Raw genomic sequence first — 21,414 nt, forward strand, 5'->3', positions numbered from 1 at the left:
TGGCGATGTGTAAATACACATGCACGGGCCTGTTTTCTGGGCAGAATTACAGAGCAGTCAGATAATGTAATTGGGCCATTCATACTGAAACTACTGGTCTCAGACTGGCAGCTACAATATAAATGCAGCATAGTTCATTCTTCCCACGACATCAAAACTGCGGGATTCCTTAGCTGCCTCTGGTTTTCCCTCCTTCTAAAAAAAAAATCTATTTTTTTTGTGTCCAGGCGTGGCAACATTATCACAACTTGATTTACCTCATTTTGTCTTCTACCTTTGTGGGACCCTGTGCTACCACTTGGCCCTTTGCCTTGGTTTTGTAATTGAAGATAATTAATAAAACTGCCTTTACTTTCATCTCATTCAGGACTGCTGGAAGTATTTTGTATTTAGTTTTAAATTCATTTTATCTGGTATTAAAGTTTTGGAGTGATCCACTTAAAATATTTATTTACCATCTGCTGGTATTCACTTTGTCCGTTGGTGTTAAATGTGTCCATACTCTTCCATTGTGTCTTTCCTCCTGCACAGGAGAGTAGAATGGAAATATATTGACATTGCAGAAAAGGGGAGTTGTAGTAAGACACATCTGTATACAACACTCTCGTGACTCATAAAAATGCAATTTCATGTGACATTTGATTAAACTCCCTTCTGTGTTGTAAAAAAGTAGCTTTTGCTAATCTTATTAACTTTTTAAGTAATAGCGACTGTTTGAAGCGTGCTGGTGATCAGCGGGGATATTGCTTTATAAATAAAAGAACGCAGTGTGACATTTACACGGCAATTGGGATACCTGCTGGGCGCTGATTGGACACCTTGGCACAGGAAGTGTAATGCTATAAATTGAGGGTGTCTCACATCTGGTCGGTGAGTTTCCAGCGAGCACTGCACCACTGTGCGTAAAACCATGCTGAACTGTCGATCCAACAAGGCAACCCTGCGATCAACCGGCAAAAGCGCCAAAATGAGGAGCAGCTCTCAAATGCATATTTTCCTGGTCGTCTGCTGTCTGTGTACTTTACCTATAAGTTCAGGTGCGTCGTTAAAGATCCGATTAAGTTTACGATAGTGCAGTAAATGTATGGAACAGCCTGTTTTTTTAATTATCCAAAATAATCTTAAACTACAAATGCTCCACAATAAAGTTAAACTTATTTTACAGCGGAAAATGCCGCACCCTGGTTATATATCAATTTAAATTGTGTCTGAATAACCTGTTACATTTTCAAGTATCTGGGCTTTTGTTTTGTGTTTATGTGAGAGTGTGTAACTTTGCCAACGTGATCCACTTTAGACTAGTTTCGTTGTTCAGTGGAAAACTAATACTATGTGTAAACTTGTTAGTAATAAAATCACAACATTTTTACTTCGGATGGTTCAAAGCAATGATTGTAATGCAGTCTAATGTTGGTAAAATTGTTTTTGTCTAGATATTTTGTGGTTAAAATGAGTTTGAATATACCATATCTTCATAGTACATTAACAGGCACGATGGGCCGAATGGCCTCCTTCTGTGCTCTATCATTCTATGATTCTATATAAGTTTATATTTCTGGTCTGATCCCATTGAAGGTATTTGGCATTAAAAGTTCAAAGCACGGCCAGATAATTCCGTTTCATAATTTTTTGCGGGACTCCGATTTGAAAAACTAGCTTAATCTGAGGATTCGGTACGAGGAGATAGTCATGGATATTATTGATCAGATAGAAATGTTTGTAACCATGGTTTTATATTAAACTGAAAAGTGTCAGGTTGCGAGGCTCTGGCATCCATCGAAACTATACCGGAGTTAAAACAAAATTCATTTACTTTTAGGATTGTGCGATGCCAGTAATTGATCTGATCTGTCAAATCGCGCGAACGTTTATGAGAAAGTGGCAGATGCTCTATAGGAGAGCAACAAAATATCCTAATTTTAAATAAATTCTACTTATTTTTAAAGCTGACTAAATCCTAAAAACAGTTGTCAAAAGCTTTAAATATATGTTCATAAGCTCTTAACTTCATTGTTAGATGATAAATATCATATTACCAATAATAATCCGTACACTATAGGATTACTCAATATTGGGTATTGAGGGGGGAAATAAAAGCATTGACTAAAAGTGAGGGGGGGCTGGCTAAATTTAATAGCCCCCGAAAACGGGCACGGGGATCGCGATGCGTGATTAACCCGCGCTCGTTGCATCCGATGCAGGCAGCACACCAACTTCGTGTTGCCTGGAGATTAACATGATTGCAGCCTGCAGCCAGTGCTAACAGTGCCATTGATTGGCTGCATGTCTCAGCAGGCGGCCTAAAATAATACAAAAAGAAAATACTGCAGATGCTGGAAATCTGAAATCAAAACAGAAAATGCTGGAGAAACTCAGCAGGTCAGGCAGCATCTGCGGAGAGAGAAACAGAGTTAATGTTTCAGGTCCATGACTTTCGTCAGAACTGGAAAAAAGCAGGAAATGGAACAGATTTTTAAACAAGTGTGGGAGCTGGGAAAGGGGGAGGGAATGAAAGAACAAAAGGGAAGGTCTGTGATAGGATGGAAGGTGGAAGAGGTTGAGAGACATTAAGAGATATTCAAGGCAAAAGGAGACGGTAATGGGACAGGTTAAGAAACAAAGAATGGCTCTAGATGAAGTGTAAATTGCACTGGCAGAATGAAAGACAGCTGCCATGTGAGGGAGAAGAAAAAAAGAGTGTGGATAAAATATCAGAGGTTATGATCTGAAATTGTTGAACTCTATGTTGAATCCGGAAAGCTGTAAAGTGCCTAATCGAAAAATGATGTGCTGTTCCTCGAGCTTACGCTGAGCTTCCGTGGAACAATGCAAGAGGCCGAGGATGGTGAGGTCTGAGTGGGAGTGGAGCGGTGAATTAAAGTGACAGGCGACCGGAAGCTCGGGGTCACCCTTACGGACTGAACGGAGGCATTCTGCAAAGCGGTCACCCAATCTGCATTTGGTCTCCCCAGTGTGGATGAGACCACATCGTGAGCAGCAAATACAGTATACTAAATTGTGAGAAGTACAAGTAAATCGATGTTTCACCTGGAAGGGGTGTTTGGGGCCCTGGACAGTGGGAAGGGGGGAGGTATAAGGGCATGTGTTGCATCTTCTGTGCTTGCACGGGAAGGTGCCAGGGGAAGGGGTGTTGGGGGTGATGGAGCAGTGGACAAGGGTGTTGCTGAGGGAGCAGTCCCTATGGAATGCTGAAAGGGGAGGTGAGGGGAAGGTGCGTTTGGTGGTGGGATCACAAGGCCTAAAATAATACCTTGCTAGCATTACATAAAGCTAGCCTGCACTGCTTAAAGTTAGTCTGCACCTCTTAAAGGGGAGGTGCATTGTGGCGGCGCAGGTGCTGGGAGTCGTGGTTGAAGAGATTCTGACCTGGGGAAGAATGAGGAATGGCACAACAGGGGAGAGAGTGGGCTCCAAACTTTACCGACACTACACTTGAGGCCTTGGTAGAGGAGGTGGAAAGGAGGAGAGATGTGCTGCATCCACAGGAGGCCCTCCAGACACATGCTCAGAAAGCAATGGGAGCAGATAGCCGTGGCAGTCAGTGCTATGAGTCCAGCCCCGAGAACCAGGATGCAGTGCCACAGGATGTTCAATTACCTCATAGGAGTGGTCAAGGTCAGTGAATTCATCTTCAAATGCCATATCCTACCAGCTACACCACTAGCCTCAGACACTGCTCAATGCACCACACCCCCCTTCGCTCACCTACCAACAATCTCTATCAATCAGGACTCATACCTAACATTCATAGATTCACCTCACCCTCACACGCTTAGCATTGCTACAAGCCTCACACCGACATTTCACAGCTTGCACACACTGCCAGCTATTCATCCATGACAGCCACATCACCCAAACAGATTGCACCACATTCACTGACACACTTCTCTCTCTCTTACAGGACAGGGTGGCGCACAACCGGAGGTAGCAGTAGCTAACCGTCGGGGTACAGGCGCGCCTGCATGTCCTTACCCCCATGGAGGAGACGGTGCTCGCAATCTTTGGTGTGGCCATTGCTGAGGCCGTGGCCAGTGGCGGGGCTGAAACCGTAGAAGATGATGGTATCCCCGTACCTAATCCTCCTTCTCACATTACACTTCCCCCCCATCTCATAATCTATTTTGATCTACAAACTGCAGATGGTGTAAGTATGCACCTCTTTCTTACCCCCTCCCCTCACCACAGCCTTACCCTTGTGCCTTTTTCCTTTCAGATACCCAAGAACTGCCATCTGGCCAAGCAGTGTTGGAAGAGCAACAGGTGGAAGAGCAACAAGACACTGATGATGAAGAAACAGCATCACATGATTTCACACTCGCAGCCACTAGCTCAGCTACTGACACTGCGTATAATTTAGAGAATAGCCTGGAGGCTGGATCTGCACGTGGTGAAACACCGGGCATGAGTGGCCTGCAGCCAGGGCAGGGAGCAAGGGTTGCGCAGGTGCTAGCTCAAGGGAGGGTGAGGTTGCACATGAATTATGCTGCAGAGGACTCGGATGAGCAGTTTGACGGGGCGGGCTGCAGAAGAAGACTGATGGGTATGCACAATAAAATGCTTGGTGCATTGGCAAGCCTGCCAGAAAGCCTGCATGGCAATGTCAAGGAGCATAGAGGAGTCTGGCACCAACTTTGCACAGAGCTTGGAGCCCATCCTTTTCAGCATGGAAGTGGTGGCAAAATCCATTAGCACACTTGTGGACCCAACCAGGATGCAGCCTCTGAAGGCTGATGTCTCACCTTCCATTGCAGCACAAGCAAAAGCCACCCTGGGTGCTAAAGTGGAAGCTCAGACTTCTATCATGCAAGGTCAGCTTGCAGCCACGCAAGCTCAGACTGCTCTCATGCGGGCTCAGCTTGCTGCCATGCAAGCTCAGATGGCTGCCATCATGGCTATGTATACCAGCGTCCAAAGGGGCTTGCAGGATGTCACAGCAGTCCAGCAGTCTGTCCTCCAACAGATTACTAGGATTGTGGAGACGCCGCCCCGGGGGATGGCAGTGGCTCCGTGGAGCATGAACCTGCTGTCCTCTCTCAGGATGACAGTATTCGTCCTCCCACCACTGCCACTCCGCCAGTGCCCTTGCTGTTGCCCGTCAGCCAGCCAGCCCAGACTGCTGCTGCCCATGCCGAGATGGTGCCGCCCGAAGCCGAGCCTTTTAGGCCCAGAGTGGCTCAACGTCATCCTCCAAGACCGCCTGCAGTCTCCCCCACTGAAAGTCAGCAGCCATGCTGCAGCCACTGGGGTTGCACTGCATAGGAGCACTGGGACAGGCAAAGGCACATGGAAGACAGACACTAAGGGAATGCACAAGGGTGATTAGTTTACATTTATATGCAATATGGCATGCTTTGATTTATAAATTTGGTTTGGAATCTTTATTTTGTGTTGGCTTTTATTTTTGCATTGTGGCCAAGTGGACTCTGTGATGGTCAGTGACAGAGGGAGGTAAGATGTGGGACTGTTGGTGAATGGGGAATTGGGGTTGAGTTTACTGGTATTGCAGTCAGATGAGTTGTTCACGGACAGCCCGGCCAGAAAGGGGCTGTCTAGGTTGCCTCCTCCTGTTCCTCAGCTGCTTGCCATATAGCTGGTGGCAAGGGCTGTGCCCTCATGATGGAGAGGTTGTACAGCATGCTGCAGACCACCATGAATCTTGAAACCCACTCTGCTGAGTACTGCAGGGCTCCTCAGCGGTCCAAGCAGCGGAAGCATTGTTTCAGCATGCCGATGATCTGCTCTATCACGGTTTGTGTGGCAGCATGGCTTTCAATGTATGCACACTGCCCACATGAGCCATGTAGTCAGCGGATAGCCCTTGTCGCCCAGTAGCCACCCTTTGGTTTGTCGTGGTTGCTCAAAAGACTGCCGCAGAATGAAGACATTATGACGAATGTTCTCTAATTATTTTTCTGTGCGCGGGCCCTTTAACTGGCTGCACGGCCCATTCAAATCTTCATGCATACGTAGTTATTCCCATTGAAAATCCGGCAAGTGGCCTGCGCGGGTCCACCACACTGCTGAGCGGCCACGCAGCTTAATTTGGAGCATTGATCATGACTACTACCAGGATACTGGACATTGACCTGCATGAATCATTGCCTATGGTTGCACACCATCTGGACGTTGAGGGAGCGGAATTCCTTTTGGTTGTGGTACATCTCAGAGTTGATATGTAGTGCTTGCAAAGCGACGTGCGTGCAGTCAATGGCACCCTGCACCAGGGGGAAGTCTGCAATTCTCGCAATGGCACCATGCTCATAGAAACATAGAAGATAGGAGCAGGAGTAGGCCATTCGGCCCCTCGAGCCTGTTCCGCCATTTAATAAGATCATGGCTGATCATCCAAATTCAGTACCCTGTGCCTGCTTTCTCCCCATATCCCTTGATCCCTTTAGCCTTAAGAAATATATCTAACTCCTTCTTGAATATATTTAATAAGTTGGCCTCAACTGCCTTCTCGCTCCGCCTACTGCTCTCTGGCAAGGGAGAATGAAATGTAGTCAGCTCTCTCCCAGTCATGCTGTATTCCAAGGGGAATACCTACTACTGCACCCATGTCTGGGAGCAAGTGATTTGTGCAGAAACCCTGAAGTGAGGACAAAGTCCTTCAGCACCTGCCACATCACTCCCTGTAGACTTCAGCAACGTTAAAGAACTCTAGAAAGCACCAAACACTTGTACAATCGTAGCAACAGCCAGTAGAAATAAATCAGCAACTAACCTGTAAGTAGTTGATAATCCCTTTAAATAGCGCTGGTGGGGGTGTCCTTCCTGCTGCTGAATGTGTATTCAGCTGTGCGAGCTTAAGAGAGGGCATTAGCAGGAGTGTTGAGCTCCAAAATGTCAGCACTGGCGTCAAATCAGCGTTACACTCTGATTGACGTCATGATCGGATTACTTCCAGCGGCCGCTCACTGCGCGCATGCTAACCAATATGGCCTCCAGTGCAACTCGCACCAGAAGTGTGTGCCACGGATGCTATTTTGGACCTCTCAGGGTACCCGTAGCACCCAAAAAACTGCTGTGGATCCAAATTTTGCACTAGGGCCTTGAAATTGCACTATTGGGGTAATAGGTAATATGTTCTGCCATTCCATGAGATTATGACTGATCTGTGACCTAACACTGATCTGCACTCAAGGCCTCCATAATCAGCACCTGTGAAGAGACGCTCAGTCACTCGACCAGGAAACACCAAGACTAGTTCGACAAGAACGACCAGGAGATCCAGGAGCTAATAAGCTGCAAGCGCAAGGCATTCCTGATCTGGAAACAGCAACACCACTCCAGCAAGAAAGCAGCTCTACAGATGCCTGAAGGCCGAGGTCCAACAAAAAACTCGCGACCTAAAGAACAGATGGTGGGTGGAGAAAGCGCAGGAGATCCAGCAGCTAGCCGACAACCACGACGTGCGTGGATTCTTTAGCGCAGTCAAGACCACCTACGGCCCAAGCACCCAAGGTCCTACCCCACTGCAGGCCAAGAACAGAGAGGCAGTCAGTGCCCACTGGAAGGAGCACTTCGAAGATCTCCTTAACCGAGACTCTGTTTTCGATGCGAGTGTCCTCAACTCCATCCCGCAGCATGCTACCCGCCACCATCTCAGCACAACCCCAGCCCGGCATGAGGTTGAAAAGGCCATCCGACAACTGAAGAACAACAAGGCCTCCGGAGCAGATGGAATCCCTGCCGAGGCACTAAAGCATGATGGAGAAGCACTACTGGCGCAAATTCATGAACTCATTTCTCTTATCTGGAAGGAGGAGAGCATGCCAGGGGATCTCCGACGCCGTAATTGTGACAATCTTCAAGAAAGGTGACAAGTCCGATTGCAGTAATTACAGAGGAGTTTTCCTGCTGTCTGCCACAGGGAAAGTCATCGCAAGAATCCTCCTCAATCACCTTCTCCCAGTGGCTGAAGAGCTCCTCCCAGAGTCGCAATGTAGATTCCGCCCACTAAGGGGCACAATGGACATGATCTTCACCGCACGTCAATTATAAGAGAAATGCAGGGAACAGCACCAACCGCTGTACATGGCCTTCTTTGATCTCACAAAGGCCTTTGACAGTCAACTGTGAAGGATTATGGAGTGTCCTCCTCAAATTCAGCTGCCCTCTAAAGTTTGTCACCATCCTCCGCCTGCTTCACAATAACATGCAAGCCGTGATCCTGACCAACGGTTCCACCACAGACCCAATTCACGTACAGACCAGGGTCAAGCAAGGCTGTATCATCGCACCAACATTCTTCTCGATCTTCCTTGCTGCAATGCTCCATCTCACCCTCCGTAAGCTCCCCGCTGGAGTGGAGCTAATTTACAGAACAAACGGGAAACTGTTCAACCTCCGTCGCCTCCAGTCCAGATCCAAGGTCGTCCCATCCTCTGTCGTCAAATTACAGTATGCAGACAACGCTTGTGTCTGCGCTCACTCGGAGGTCGAACTCCAAACCATCGTCAACACTTTCACCAAAGCGTACAAGAGCATAGGCCTTACACTAAATATCCGTAAGACAAAGGTCCTCTACCAACCTGCCCCCGCCACACAGTACTGCCCCCCCCCCCCCCCCCGATTATCAAAATCCATGACAAGGCCTTGGACAACGTGGACCACTTTCCATATTTCTGGAGCCTAGTGTCAACAAGGGCAGTGTGCCAGTGCAGCCTTCGGTCGCCTGAGGGAGAGTGTTTGAAGACCAGGACCTCAAACCCGGCACTAAGCTCATGGTCTACAGAGCAGCAGTGATACCCGCCCTGCTGTATACCTCAGAGACATGGACTATGTACAGCAGGCACCTCAAAGCACTGGAGACTTACCACCAACGCTGCCTCCGCAAGATCCTGCAAATCCATTGGCAGGATAGGCGCACCAACGTCCGTGTTCTCGCTCAGGCCAACATCCCCAGCATCGAAGCTTTGACCACGCTCAATCAGCTCCGATGGACGGGTCACATTGTTCGCATGCCCGATACGAGACTCCCAAAACAAGCGCTCTACTCGGAGCTCCGGCACGGCAAGAGAGCCCCAGGTGGGCAGAGGAAATGCTTCAAGGGATACCCTGAAAGCCTCCTTGAAAAAGTGCAACATCCCCACTGACACCTGGTTCCGAGGGACTGCCCAAGAAGAGAAGAAGAGAAACTCCATATACCCGCCTTTGCCCCATATCCCTTAATACGTTTGGTTAACAAAAATCTATCAATCTCAGACTTAAAATTAACAATTGACCTAGCATCAATTGCCATTTGCAGAAGAGCGTTCCAAACTTGTACCACCCTTTGTGTTCTAGTCCTCTAGATATAAAGGCCAAGATTCCATTATGCTTTTTGATTATTTTCTATACCTGTCCATGACCTTTTAATGATCTATGTACATGGACCCCCAAGTCTCTTTGGACCGCCACTGTTTCTAGCTTTTCACCATTTAGAAAGTACTCTGTTCTATTCTTTTTAGGTCCAAAGTAGATGACTTTAGGTCTAACGCATTCATCTGAAATTATGCTTCCTGCTCTTTTAGCGGAAGACCAACTCCTTTTAAATATGAGTTAACACTGCTGATAAAATGGTGATGAGATGTATTTCAGACCAAGGTGTTAAACATTCTTACCTATTTTGTCACAACATAATCTCAAAGTCCAGGTTTTCTTCATGCTGCTATTTTCCACATGCACCTGTCTCAATCCCCTATCAGTTACTCAGACTACCAGACTAGTCACACTTCATCATTAGCATTACTATATTTCACATTTGGGCACCAGTAATGGGGCATGGAAGTTGTATATAAATGGAGCAGTATTTGCCAAAGGTACATCTGACCGAGTAAGGTACAAACAAGGAAATTACAAGTGGGTTAATGTAGTGGAGACCCTACCACCTTGGAAAAATAATTGAACCCAACAATTGCCTGATGAGTTTTTCAATAATTTGCGCCATTACAGTAGGCGTTTAAAAAAAAAAAAAAAAATGAAATGGGCTTTTATTATTGAGTGAAGTTAATGTGACAGATAAATGGCTAATCATTTTTCTCAATTAACAATTTATTAAAAAGTAAATACGAGTATAAAGTAGTATTCCCCACTTTACACTCACATCTACTTTTTCACTAAAATTATCAAGTGAGAAAAATATACTCCTGCTGATGGAGCCATTAGGATATGTACCTCGTTAGAAAAAAAATCATGATTGTTCATGGACTGAAAACGCCATTTACGCTGTTTTTCCGCAGTTTCAACAGCTTTTTGGTTACAGTGGACGATCAGGAGAACCCCTGTGGAAATTCACACTCCTGGGCTTTATTGCATCTCGTGAAGCTAATTGACTTTCTTTTTCTAAGACAAGATAGTCCATTTAGTGTCACTGGTAGTACTCTCAAGTCTGAGGCAGAAGGTAGTGGATTCAAGACCTATCCAAGATTTGAGCAAATAATCTAGGCTGACACTTTAGTGGAGTACTGAGGGAGTGCTGCATTGTTGGAGATGCACGTGCCTGTTCCTATTGACTCAGGCACCATGTAATATTCATGCTGCTTGATCATTTTAAGTGCGCCTGCATGAAGCCAGCGCTACCCCGCTCTACTCATTGACAGCATACCCATAAAGGGGGGCAGGGTCGGATATTGGGTGCCCATGATGCCGTTTAAAGGCAGACAGCACCTCTTAAATTCCTAAATAACAACAGAAAATGCTGGAAATACTCAGCAGGCCAGGCAGCATTCGTGGAGAGAGAAACAGAGTTAACGTTTCAGGTCTGGGACCCTTCATCAGAACTGGAAAAAGCTGGAGATGTAACAGATATTAAGCAGGTGCAGAGACAGGGGGGGGGGGGGGGGGGGGCGGGGGGTTAGGAGGGGAGGAAGGAATTGAAAGAACACCCTGTACTTTTGTAAGAGGCAGGAAAGATAAAATGTTGCAAATGGGAGTGGCAAAAATCATACTGCATGAAAAATGGGGGCAGGGATAATTATCTGAAATTGTTAAACTCAATGTTGAGTCCGGCAGGCTACAAAGTGCCCAATCGAAAGATGAGGTGCTGTTCCTCGAGCTTACGTTGAGCTTCATTGGAACAATGCAATAGCCCGAGGACAGAGAGATCCGAGTGGGAGTGAAGCGGTGAATTAAAGTGACAGGCGACCGGAAGCTCAGGGTCACCCTTACGGACTGAACGGAGGTGTTCCGCAAAGCGGTCACCCAATCTGCGTTTGGTCACCCTATATCTGTAACTTCCTACCACCCTCCGAGATATCTGTGCTCTTCCAATTCTGGCATCTTGCTCATCCCTGATTTTAATCACTCCACCATTGGCGGGCGTGCCTTCAGCTGCCAAGGCCTTAAGCTCTGGAATTCTCTCCCTAAACCTCGCCGCCTCTCAACCACTCTTTCCTCCTTTAAGATGCTCCTTAAAACCTACCTCCCATCTGCCCGAATACCTCCTTGTTTCATAATGCTCCTGTGAAGCACCTTGGCACGTTTTACTACGTTAAAGGTTCTATATAAATACAAGTTGTTGTTGTTATAAAGGGGAGGTGCATTCTGACTGCAGACCTCAGGAAAATGCTTTTGGAAGAAGGAATATGGCTGAAGCACCGAGATCAAGGTCCTTGGAGGCCCTGGTGCAAGCAATGGACAGAAGGATGGGCATCCTCTGCCCCCCCAGGGGGCAGGAAGCCCTCCAGGCATCAGCTGTGATCGCAGAGCATGTGAATGTCAGGAACCTAGCACCCAGGACATGGCTGCAATGCTGGAAGAAGTTCAATGATCTCATTGCAGTTGCTAAAGTAAGAATACTGATCTCTTACTCTCTGCTCACACCTCCACCACTTACAGCCTCATAGAAACATAGAAGATAGGAGCAGGAGTAGGCCATTCGGCCCCTCGAGCCTGCTCCGCCATTCAATGAGATCATGGCTGATCATCCAAACTCAGTACCCTGTCCCTGCCTTCTCCCCATATCCCTTGATCCCTTTAGCCTTAAGAAATATATCTAACTCCTTCTTGAATATATTTAATAAATTGGCCTCCACTGCCTTCTGTGGTAGAGAATTCCACAAGTTCACCACTCTCTGGGTGAAGAAATTCCTCCTCATCTCTGTCCTAAATGGCTTACCCTTTATCCTTAGACTGTGACCCCTGGCTCTGGACTCCTGACCATCGGGAACATCCTTCCTGCATCTAGTCCTGTTATAATTTTATAAGTTTCAATGAGATCCCCTCTCAATCTTCTAAACTCCAGTGAGTATAAGCCCAATCGACCCAATCTCGCCTCATACGTCATTCCTGCCATCCCAGGTATCAGCCTGGTGAATCTTCGCTGCACTCCCTCCATGGCAAGAACATCCTTCCTCAGATAAGATGACCAAAACTGCACACAATACTCAAGGTGTGGTCTCACCAAGGCCCTGTACAACTGCAGCAAGACATCCTTGTTCCTGTACTCGAACCCTCTTGCTACGAAGGCCAACATATCATTTGCCTTCTTAACCGCCTGCTGCACCTGCATGCTTACCTTCAGCGACTGGTGCACAAGGACACCCAGGTCTCGTTGCACTTCCCCTTCTCTCAATCTATTGCCGTTCAGATAATAATCTGCCTTCCTGTTTTTGCCACCAAAGTGGATAACCTCGCATTTATCCACATTATACTGCATCTGCCATGCTTCTGCCCAATCACCCAACCTATCCAAATCATACTGGAGTTTCTCGGCATCCTCCTCAGGGCACACATGCCCACCCAGCTTTGTGTCAGCTGCAAACTTGGAGATATTAATCACAACTCACAAGATGGCCCTCCCCAACTTCCCTTCACTCTCCTACAATCACTGCACCACACCTCCATCTCCTCATACTCGCACACTCGCCACTATTACAACTCTCACTTATCCAAAACTTATATCTTACACACAGACTATCAGTTATTTCACTATGACAGGCATATTCTCCAAACACCTTGGCCTAGAAATTGAGTTTTGGCTTAGCCAGGGCTTTAGCGCCGGAAGTTAGTGCTGGCGCTAAGTCCCCCTGCGCGCGCCAAAAATTCAGCAGGGCCGCGCCCAAACGGCTGCTGGCGCTACTGAAGGGTCTTTGCGGCGGTAAATCGGCGCTAACTGCCGTTTCGCGCCGCAATTCCGGCGCTGCGGCACCCGATGCGGTGCGGCAGGCTCGGGAAGTGCAGGCCTCCTCCTTCCCTTAAGGAGGAGCTGCCTGCACCCGGCCGCGGCCCGCGAAAATCTTTTTAAAAATGAGCCCGGCACCTCGGACAAGTGCCGGGCTTGCTTCTGTTCCGGGGGGGGGGGGGGGAAGTCCGGGGAGGGAGCTGCGGCCAGGCGGCCGGCGGGAAAGCGGCCGGCCGCCGCGGGGCCTTTAATGCGCCGGCGCAAAGACTTGTAAGACTCTGTTGCCAGAGTCTTAGTTGCGGCTGCCACGGGCGAGGTGGCCGCAACTGAATTTCGGCGCTGTGGCCCGTCGGCATGGCAACCGGGACGCTGCGCACACCGATGACGTCATCAGTGCCGGCGCAGCGCTACCGGTCTACCGCGGCGGAAGGGCCCCAGGCAATTTCGGCGCCGGCGCCAATTGCAGCGCTAGGCCCTCTAGCGCCGCAAAATCGGCGCTAAGGGCACTCAATTTCTAGGCCCAAGACTCTCACCAATACATTCCCTTCCTTCTTGAAGGAGGTCACACACAATTTAAGACAGCAGGCTGGCACCAGAGGAGGAAGAGTCCTCCTGCACATCTTCCCACCCGCCCCCCCCCCCCCCCGCCAAATCGAAGAAAGTGTGCTTAGCATCATGGGCAGGAACAGAGTCGGGGCCGTGGCGACTGTCAATGCTGGAGGAGATATCATGCAGGGTTCCTTCATACCTTATCCTCTTTGTCCCTTCTGACTTCTAGCTCACCCCAAACACTCTGCATGACAAGCTGCAGATGTTTTCATCACCCATTTATCTCTCTGTTTGCTCTCCCTTCACACCACAAGCGAACCCTTGTCCCTGTCTGTCATTTCAGGTGCTGAGAATGTGGAAGCCCCTGTGCCAGTGGGGGAAGAGGAGGCAAGCCTTTCTGAAGATGTCCTGTCACTCAATCTGACCCCCGCAAGCACCAGCTCAGATATTGGCACCATGCGTACTTTAGAGGACAAACCATCAACTAACTTGTATGGAGTGGATGAGCCATTTAAATAGTGTTCATGCAGGGTGCCTGTTAGCATCATGATTTGCTGGGTGAGTTTTTCACATGACGAGTCAGGCACTGCAACAGACCAATTTCACAAAAGGTCCTGCAACAAGCGTATGATCCTTTTAAATGCACTGCACGCCAATAGTGGAGTCTGATCCAATATGGCGGGTGACACACTTCCGGTGCAGAATGAACGTGTACACCTCCCGTCATATTGGACCATTAGGCCTCAACCGATGCCAGAAATATAAATGCACTGGTCATTATCTCATTGTTGTTTGCAGAACCTTGTTATATGCAAACTGGCTGCCATATTTGCCTACATATAACTAGGACTACACTGCGAATTGCTTTGGGACATCTTGAGGATAAGGAAGCTGCTATATAAGTTTTTTCTTTCTATAACAGCCAACAGAGATTGGCAACAGGTGGTGGACTTCCAAACCTCCATCCTCTCGCCCTCTACCAGGAGCAGGTATTGGAGCTCCTGGGAAGAGAAACAATAGAGGAAGGTTGAGAGGAGAAAGTAGGTGGGTAGGTGCCAGCTACAGGTTCATGATGACATTCTGCTTCTCTTCCTTCTCATTCTATTGCACCCTGCATTAACTGTCAGCAAACAGTATCATGAAACCTTCATGTCATGCCTTCTACTGAAGGTGTCATCTGAACTCTGTTCCTTAGCAAAGCATTCTACTTCTTTTCTTCCTCTAGGGGAAGAAATAGAGGAGGAAAAAGAACCAGGTCCTTCTGCCATTGGCCCTGACAGCACTTCACCACACACGCTACCAATCCAGAGACATTCATCCAAGGGGCATTAGAGAGTGAGCAAGATGGGAATGCACAGGCTGAGCATGTGGCCAGGTGGAGCTGGAAGTGAAACATGAGGCAGACAACATGGCTGGCCAGAGGGTCAGGACATACTGCCTTCTGCTGAAGAGTTTGGGGACTCCAGATGTCACCAGAGTCTGTTTTTAAAAGAAGGATGCTTGCAGAGCATCTAGCATAAGTTCAGGTATTGACCATAATCAGCTGAGAAATACACTTTCTGTGAATACCTGCTGGCCTTTTTGAATTCACTTCTGCTTTTTTCTATAGTGCCTTGCAGTGTTGGACACCCGTTTTATACAGGTGTGATTGGCGCTCAGCGTAAATTAGGTAGTAACAATGGAAAATCGGATGTATGACATCACGCTTTCATTATCATCTCATTTAAATGTGTCTTCCCATTTAGGGTGGAAGCTAAAGTGAATGGGGATCCAACATAACAGATACTCACACTCCCTGGCCTCATCCACCTGAATACTGCTGAAAAATCATAGGAAATTCAGATAGAAACTGCCTGTTGTTTATGAACTATGTTTAATCTCTAATATTTTCTTTACTTACTTGGTTACACACTATCTTCCCATCCACTTTCCATGTGTTAATGTTATAATGCACGTTCTTTGGTCATTTGCATCTGTCACACTTATTTGTCCCTTTTGGCAGGCTCTCCACTTCACTTCCAAGACTATTCTGAAGAATGGGACAATAACAGTGCAGAGGTAATATTAATGACTTAAATAAATGTTTGCTGGATGTTGCAGTTGATATCGCCTAACTTCAGCAATAAATTACATTCTCCAGGGCTGTGCAACATAATTTAATGTACTTGTGATCTTGCTTTCTCTACTGCAGAATTTGGCTTTGTGTTTCGCTCACTGGAGAGCACTTCAGACGCGGCCTCAGGTAAAATAAAAGTCTTTCGTTTCTCCCTGGAAGAGTTAGGTAGAAAACTAATATATTTCCAGGAGATATTTTAATTGCAATAAAATAAAGGTGCTTTGTTTCTTATTGTTAGTACAAGGCTGGCAACTACAAGTTTTGTTTCCATTTGACAAAACCACGGTCAAACAACCTTCTGACATTTACTGCCTTGTATCACACGTCAAGAATGGCCATTTGGGTGAGGTTTTGAATAGCTGCTGGGCCTCAGGGAATCCTACTCTCCTGTAAAATCCCACAGCTCCTGGATGTTTATTGAGAAGACATTATACCTGTGAGGCTTTGCAAGCAGCATATCTGTGACTTGCCTAATGTAACGAAGGGCTGCTGACCAACAGATATTAGTCATGTCCCTGTTGTCCCCTGAAAGCTTCTGGAGGCAAAATAAAATGTAATGCAATATTAACTTTCAGAGTGACAGGGATAGTGGTGTCAATGAGGCTGCAGATTGCCCCTCAGGAGGACATGGATTTCCGTCACTATCTCCTTAGTAAACCTCATGCATCTATGACACTGCTCCTCTGAAAGGATTAAAAATGTCCGCTGTGGCCAATATATCCATGTGGGTGAGTAGTGACATTCACATTCCTCCTTTGATGTTGCTGAATTTCCCCGGCATCCAGCAAAGCTTCTTGCCATCAATCTCCTTTTCCTCCACAGGAAAGGGGCAAACCAACTGACATGCCTTGATTATTATTTTTTTCACATATTCTTGGGTAACTAAAACCCACTGCTGTGCTGTCTAAAATCAACTAATTCAGCACAGACAAGGAATTGAGCTTCTGCCTTCCTGCTTTCTGTATGTCACTATTGCACTAAGTGGTACATTTACTCACTGAGCCATTAGGGAAAAAATGTGAGCCATTAGGAAAAAATGTAACATCAAATCATTATAATGGCAAAGGTTTCAGAGGGCCTTGGGTAAAATCTTAGTTCTGAACTCCATTTCAACATGGCAAACCCATGGCAGATTGATTGGCATATTGGGTTATTATATTGTCCTTTCACATCTGACCTGGGTTTGAATCCAGTCAGACTAATTAGATCAACGTCTCTCTCCTGAAGAGTCCCAGATAAAATGAGTTTAGCAGTACAATCGCATCCCAGTTTCTAATGAGCAGACAGTAACTCCTCACAATCAGCATTAATTTAACAATGTCACTTAGAGGTGGCTAGTGTGATAAATTGAAAAATTCACACTGGTTCAATGGACAGTGCTTTTCTGAGGCTAAACTTAAAGTGTATTGTTGGGACAGAGTAAACAAAGCTTTTCTCTACATCTGATGCCATCGCTGGATCCCCAAAATATAAGTATTTAATTTTCCACCAATAACCACTCGTGTTGAGAATACACAAAAAAAAGACACAAGGTAGTTTCACTGGTTCTGAGCTATCAGACAGACCACTTTGGATTAGCAGAAAACGTCATCTCGGATGGAAGAAGGAGGAAAGGATGTTTAGCTGACCTGTTTCATCCTACATTCAATGCCAATTTATGTTCTTCAGTATTGAATGGCAGTGATATACATGCACTGGAGGATTCCAATATCCAAATAGCAAACCATTTTAAGTAAAATGAAATGAGCAATGAGGGGCCTCAAAACCAGGACAATATTAGAACAAAAGAACTACCATAATGTTGTGTTTATGTTAATTAATATATATGAAATGTTTACATTTCAGCTCACTAAATTTGTTATGGAGTTTTGCAATGCCATCCTACAAAATGTGACAAGAGCTGAGGTGAGTATTTGGCTTTAAACCATTGAAGTTATTTCACATGTTTTCCTTCAAATTTTGATTAATTTTTAATTTTATTTAAAAAATCAAAGATATTTTACTGTTACAAATTCACTTACCAAATGTTGCATCATTACACCCACTCTAGGGTGATGATAGTGTGGGTATGTATAAAAGAGTAAGTATATTTTATTTTACTTAGATTAAAATTGTGAAATTTGTTTATCTCATTGTGCATTAGTGAAGTCTTGTTTTTCTCTGATGCAGTTTTTATTTCATTACTCCAAACCGCAAACACCACATCTGAAAAGTACAGTAAGTATTTTCAGTTAACAGGAAACTATCCCAACACAAATATGTTTTGCTATTAATAGTGCTCAGGTATCTGTGTTCTTGTATTGCTATAATGTTCTTCTAGAAGGAATTAAATCATTTCACTTTCTAGTGCTACTTTATAATTATCAATAGTAAAGAAATGTCTCCTAAATACATAACAAAAAAGATATATTTTTCCAGTAGTTTAAAGTTAAAATATTTAACTACTAAGGCTGGAGTTTTGACTTTTAAATAATATTGCTATATTAGATGCCAATAAATCTTAAAGAATCTGTCAATGGGATAAATCTGTTCAGCAGTTTACTGTCTGACAAAAAATGTACTGGTACCTGGATTGTTTGACAGTGTTAATAGCCCGTTAATGTTTTCTGGTGTTTATTATGTCTTTTTGTTGTAGTTATCTGCTGTGCACCCCTTACTGCATCTTGCTCTAAAGCTTTCTGAAAGAAGAATGGACAGATCTCTCAATTCAGTATGCATCTTTTCTTCCATTTTCTAATTAAACGGTTCACATTATTATACATGCCTTGACCAACTGTACTGAAACCAGTCCATTGTATCATAAAATTTGTCACAGGGTTTCTTAAAAGAACACACCTTCTCTCATATAAACTGAAAATGAGAAGTATTTTTAAAAATGATGAAGTTTCTAATATTGTTACAAAGCTACTTTGTATCGATTTTATGAACAAGAACAAAGTCTGATTTAGTGAGGCCAGCAGTGGTTGAGTAGAGCCATCTTAATATTTAGTGTTGATTTCAAATTATGAACTTGAGTATGTCTCTAAGGTCAAATAGAAAATGGAAAAAGCAGTGCAAATTAAACCTTTTATAAAATATATTTTATATTCATGAACTACAAAAAGTGTTCAAAGCAACAATATTATGATGTGTGTACACATTTGTTGGGTCTTTACAAGTCTGCACTAATGATGGGGACTGGTAAATAACTTTTAGATATTTTTCTCAGGCGCAGGATCTCGGACCACTCTGATAGGCAAAACCTTGCTCCCCATAAGTGTGAAGAAGTGTGTCTTCAAAAGGCAAATAAATACTTCATTAGACCATGGCTTAGGCTAAAAACTGCCAAAGAGATTTATTAAACAGTAAATGGATAAATTAACAATAGCAATGACACAGTGTAGATTTATAGTTGGTACAGGCTTAATTATCCAGCCTCATAAAATAAAAAATAATAAACAATTTAATTGGTTATGCTAAATTGCAATGTAAACTAAACCAGACACAGGATCCCTGAGTATTAACCTTAAATGTAGGGATTTGTTGCTGGAGTCTCTCTGCCCTATTTCTCTCACTCTGATTGTTTGAGCTGTACCATTCAAGACCGGCTGAGAAATACTTCATAGAAAAAAAAATCAAATCAAATCAACTTTTATTGTCATTGTTAGTGCACAAGTGCAGTACAACGAAATGTAGGCTTGCGCTACAAATGACTGAGACAAAGGCAATTTAAATATGTGTCTCTTAATCTCCAAAAGAGCTGGCATTCAAACATATACACAAGCAAAGCCCACAAATCTTTTTATTTGAAATGTATAATTCCCTCAAATGCCTGGGCAAACATAAGGTTTATATTTGGTTGTTCTTGTTTTTATGCCGTATCAACAGAAGCTTGACTATTTTCTGTGAGTGCAGCTGGCTTTTAACCCTGTGTGCACCATGTTAGAAAAAAAGCCAATACCACAAGGTATCATAGACCAAATGCTTCATGTTGTTACAGTGCAATAGAGCAAAAGAGTAGTTCACACCTAATTTAAATGACAAGTTGTTTTGGCTATATATGGGGATTGTTGAAATAACACACTCTAGAATAGAATACTGCATAGGGGAGTCCAAAATTTTACAACTGAATTCACAAATGTGGTAATGGTATGTATTTCCTTAATCTTACAAGCTTGGATTCCCTCCTCAAATCTACCCCTGCATCCTTGGTAGTTAAGGTGATGCCAAATCTTTTTCCCTTCCCACAAATTCAAATGCAGATAATGGTACATTACATATTCAGTTTACTGAATATTTGTTGAGCTACAGGAAATTCAAATTATGCCAGACTGGTGAAACTTGTGTGGCATAAAGTTCAGGTATGAGTGCTGATAGAAAACATTTTTTTAGTAAAATACGTATCCCTTACAGGCTGCCATACCACAATTTTACATAAAAACCTTTTGGATTTCCTGTACCCTGACAGGTTCCTGTGGGGCAGGCTTGGACCCTGCAGGCACCCATACTGTATTTCATGTCAGGCTAATTCAGATGTAGCTTTGTTCATTCCTACTGAATATGTAAAGTCACACCTGCTAGATACTAGGCCACAAATTTCCCAAATGTTTTTCCAAATTTCTTTTAACAAGCAGGTTGAAAAAAAAACTTTTGGAAGGATATGCAGATAGGGTTAGATGAAGTAGGGTGAGAGGAGGCTCATGTGGAACATTAGCACTGGCATAGACCAGTTGGGCTGAATGGCCTGTTTCCATTTCCTCCCCCCCCCCCCTGCTGTCGAGGGGTCAAACCAACCCTCACACTCCCACTCCCACTTGCAGGATCCCTCCCTGGGGCTGCTTTGGAGTGCTCCCCACCAGACTGGAAGCCAAGCCTGTCAATCAGGCTGACTTCCGGGTGGGGATCCTCCTGTTAAAAAAATACGCATGCTATGGAGTCAAAACTCAATGTTATAAGTGAGTAATGATCACCACTACAGCTGAGATACAGATCTTATCTCCTAGCTTTTCAACAAGCACTCTGCTTTTACCAGATGATAGGTAAATAAGTAAAATTTAAATTTACATGCAAGTTTTTGCAGTTTTAATGAAAACTTTACATATTCACTAAATATGGTGTGGGTTTAGTGATATTACTATGAAACGGTCTTTTTCACAGACACCTATTCTCAATTGTGATTTTATCTCAAAGAAATATAAATAATATCCAAGAAGATGATATGTGCATTATAATAAAAGGTTAACTCATAACTCTAATGTAATCTAAATGATAAGTTGTATGGTTCACATATTGTGACAGTTAACTTCACAATTACATTCAATAGAGTGGCATACAGATGAATAACTATGAAATAGTTCAATATTTTGTCATTTAAAAAAAAAAAATTATGTTGCACCATAATTTCTGAGAAGCAATTATTTAACCTCAGTTTGGTCGCCTTATCTGAGGAAGGATGTTCTTGCCATGGAGGGAGTGCAGCGAAGATTCACCAGACTGATACCTGGGATGGCAGGAATGACGTATGAGGAGAGATTGGGTCGATTGGGCTTGTACTCGCTGGAGTTTAGAAGAATGAGAGGGGATGTCATTGAAACTTATAAAATTCTAACAGGACTAGACTGACTAGATGCAGGAAGGATGTTCC

At 44.7% G+C, this 21,414-nt stretch overlaps 1 protein-coding gene across 3 annotated transcripts in view; it reads left to right on the forward strand.

Moving 5' to 3' along the window:
* Positions 1-786: 786 nt before the first annotated feature.
* The window catches only part of LOC147111739 (neuromedin-S-like), a 32,722-nt gene continuing 12,094 nt past the window's right edge, over positions 787-21,414 (forward strand). Inside the window, exons 1-7 of one of the 3 annotated variants that reach the window (XM_085998930.1) lie at positions 787-1,037; positions 15,678-15,733; positions 15,867-15,917; positions 17,637-17,696; positions 17,842-17,871; positions 17,961-18,008; positions 18,427-18,501. In XM_085998930.1, the coding sequence (XP_085855056.1) occupies positions 911-1,037; positions 15,678-15,733; positions 15,867-15,917; positions 17,637-17,696; positions 17,842-17,871; positions 17,961-18,008; positions 18,427-18,501 (447 nt within the window). In that variant the 5' untranslated portion in view covers positions 787-910. The remainder of the gene's footprint in view (positions 1,038-15,677; positions 15,734-15,866; positions 15,918-17,636; positions 17,697-17,841; positions 17,872-17,960; positions 18,009-18,426; positions 18,502-21,414) is intronic. The other 2 variants (XM_085998929.1, XM_085998931.1) reach the window with 2 other exon arrangements.

Source organism: Somniosus microcephalus, chromosome 10 (genome assembly GCF_052327205.1).
Source record: "Somniosus microcephalus isolate GS21.2 chromosome 10, FLI_Smic_1.0, whole genome shotgun sequence".
NCBI lineage: Eukaryota > Metazoa > Chordata > Chondrichthyes > Squaliformes > Somniosidae > Somniosus > Somniosus microcephalus.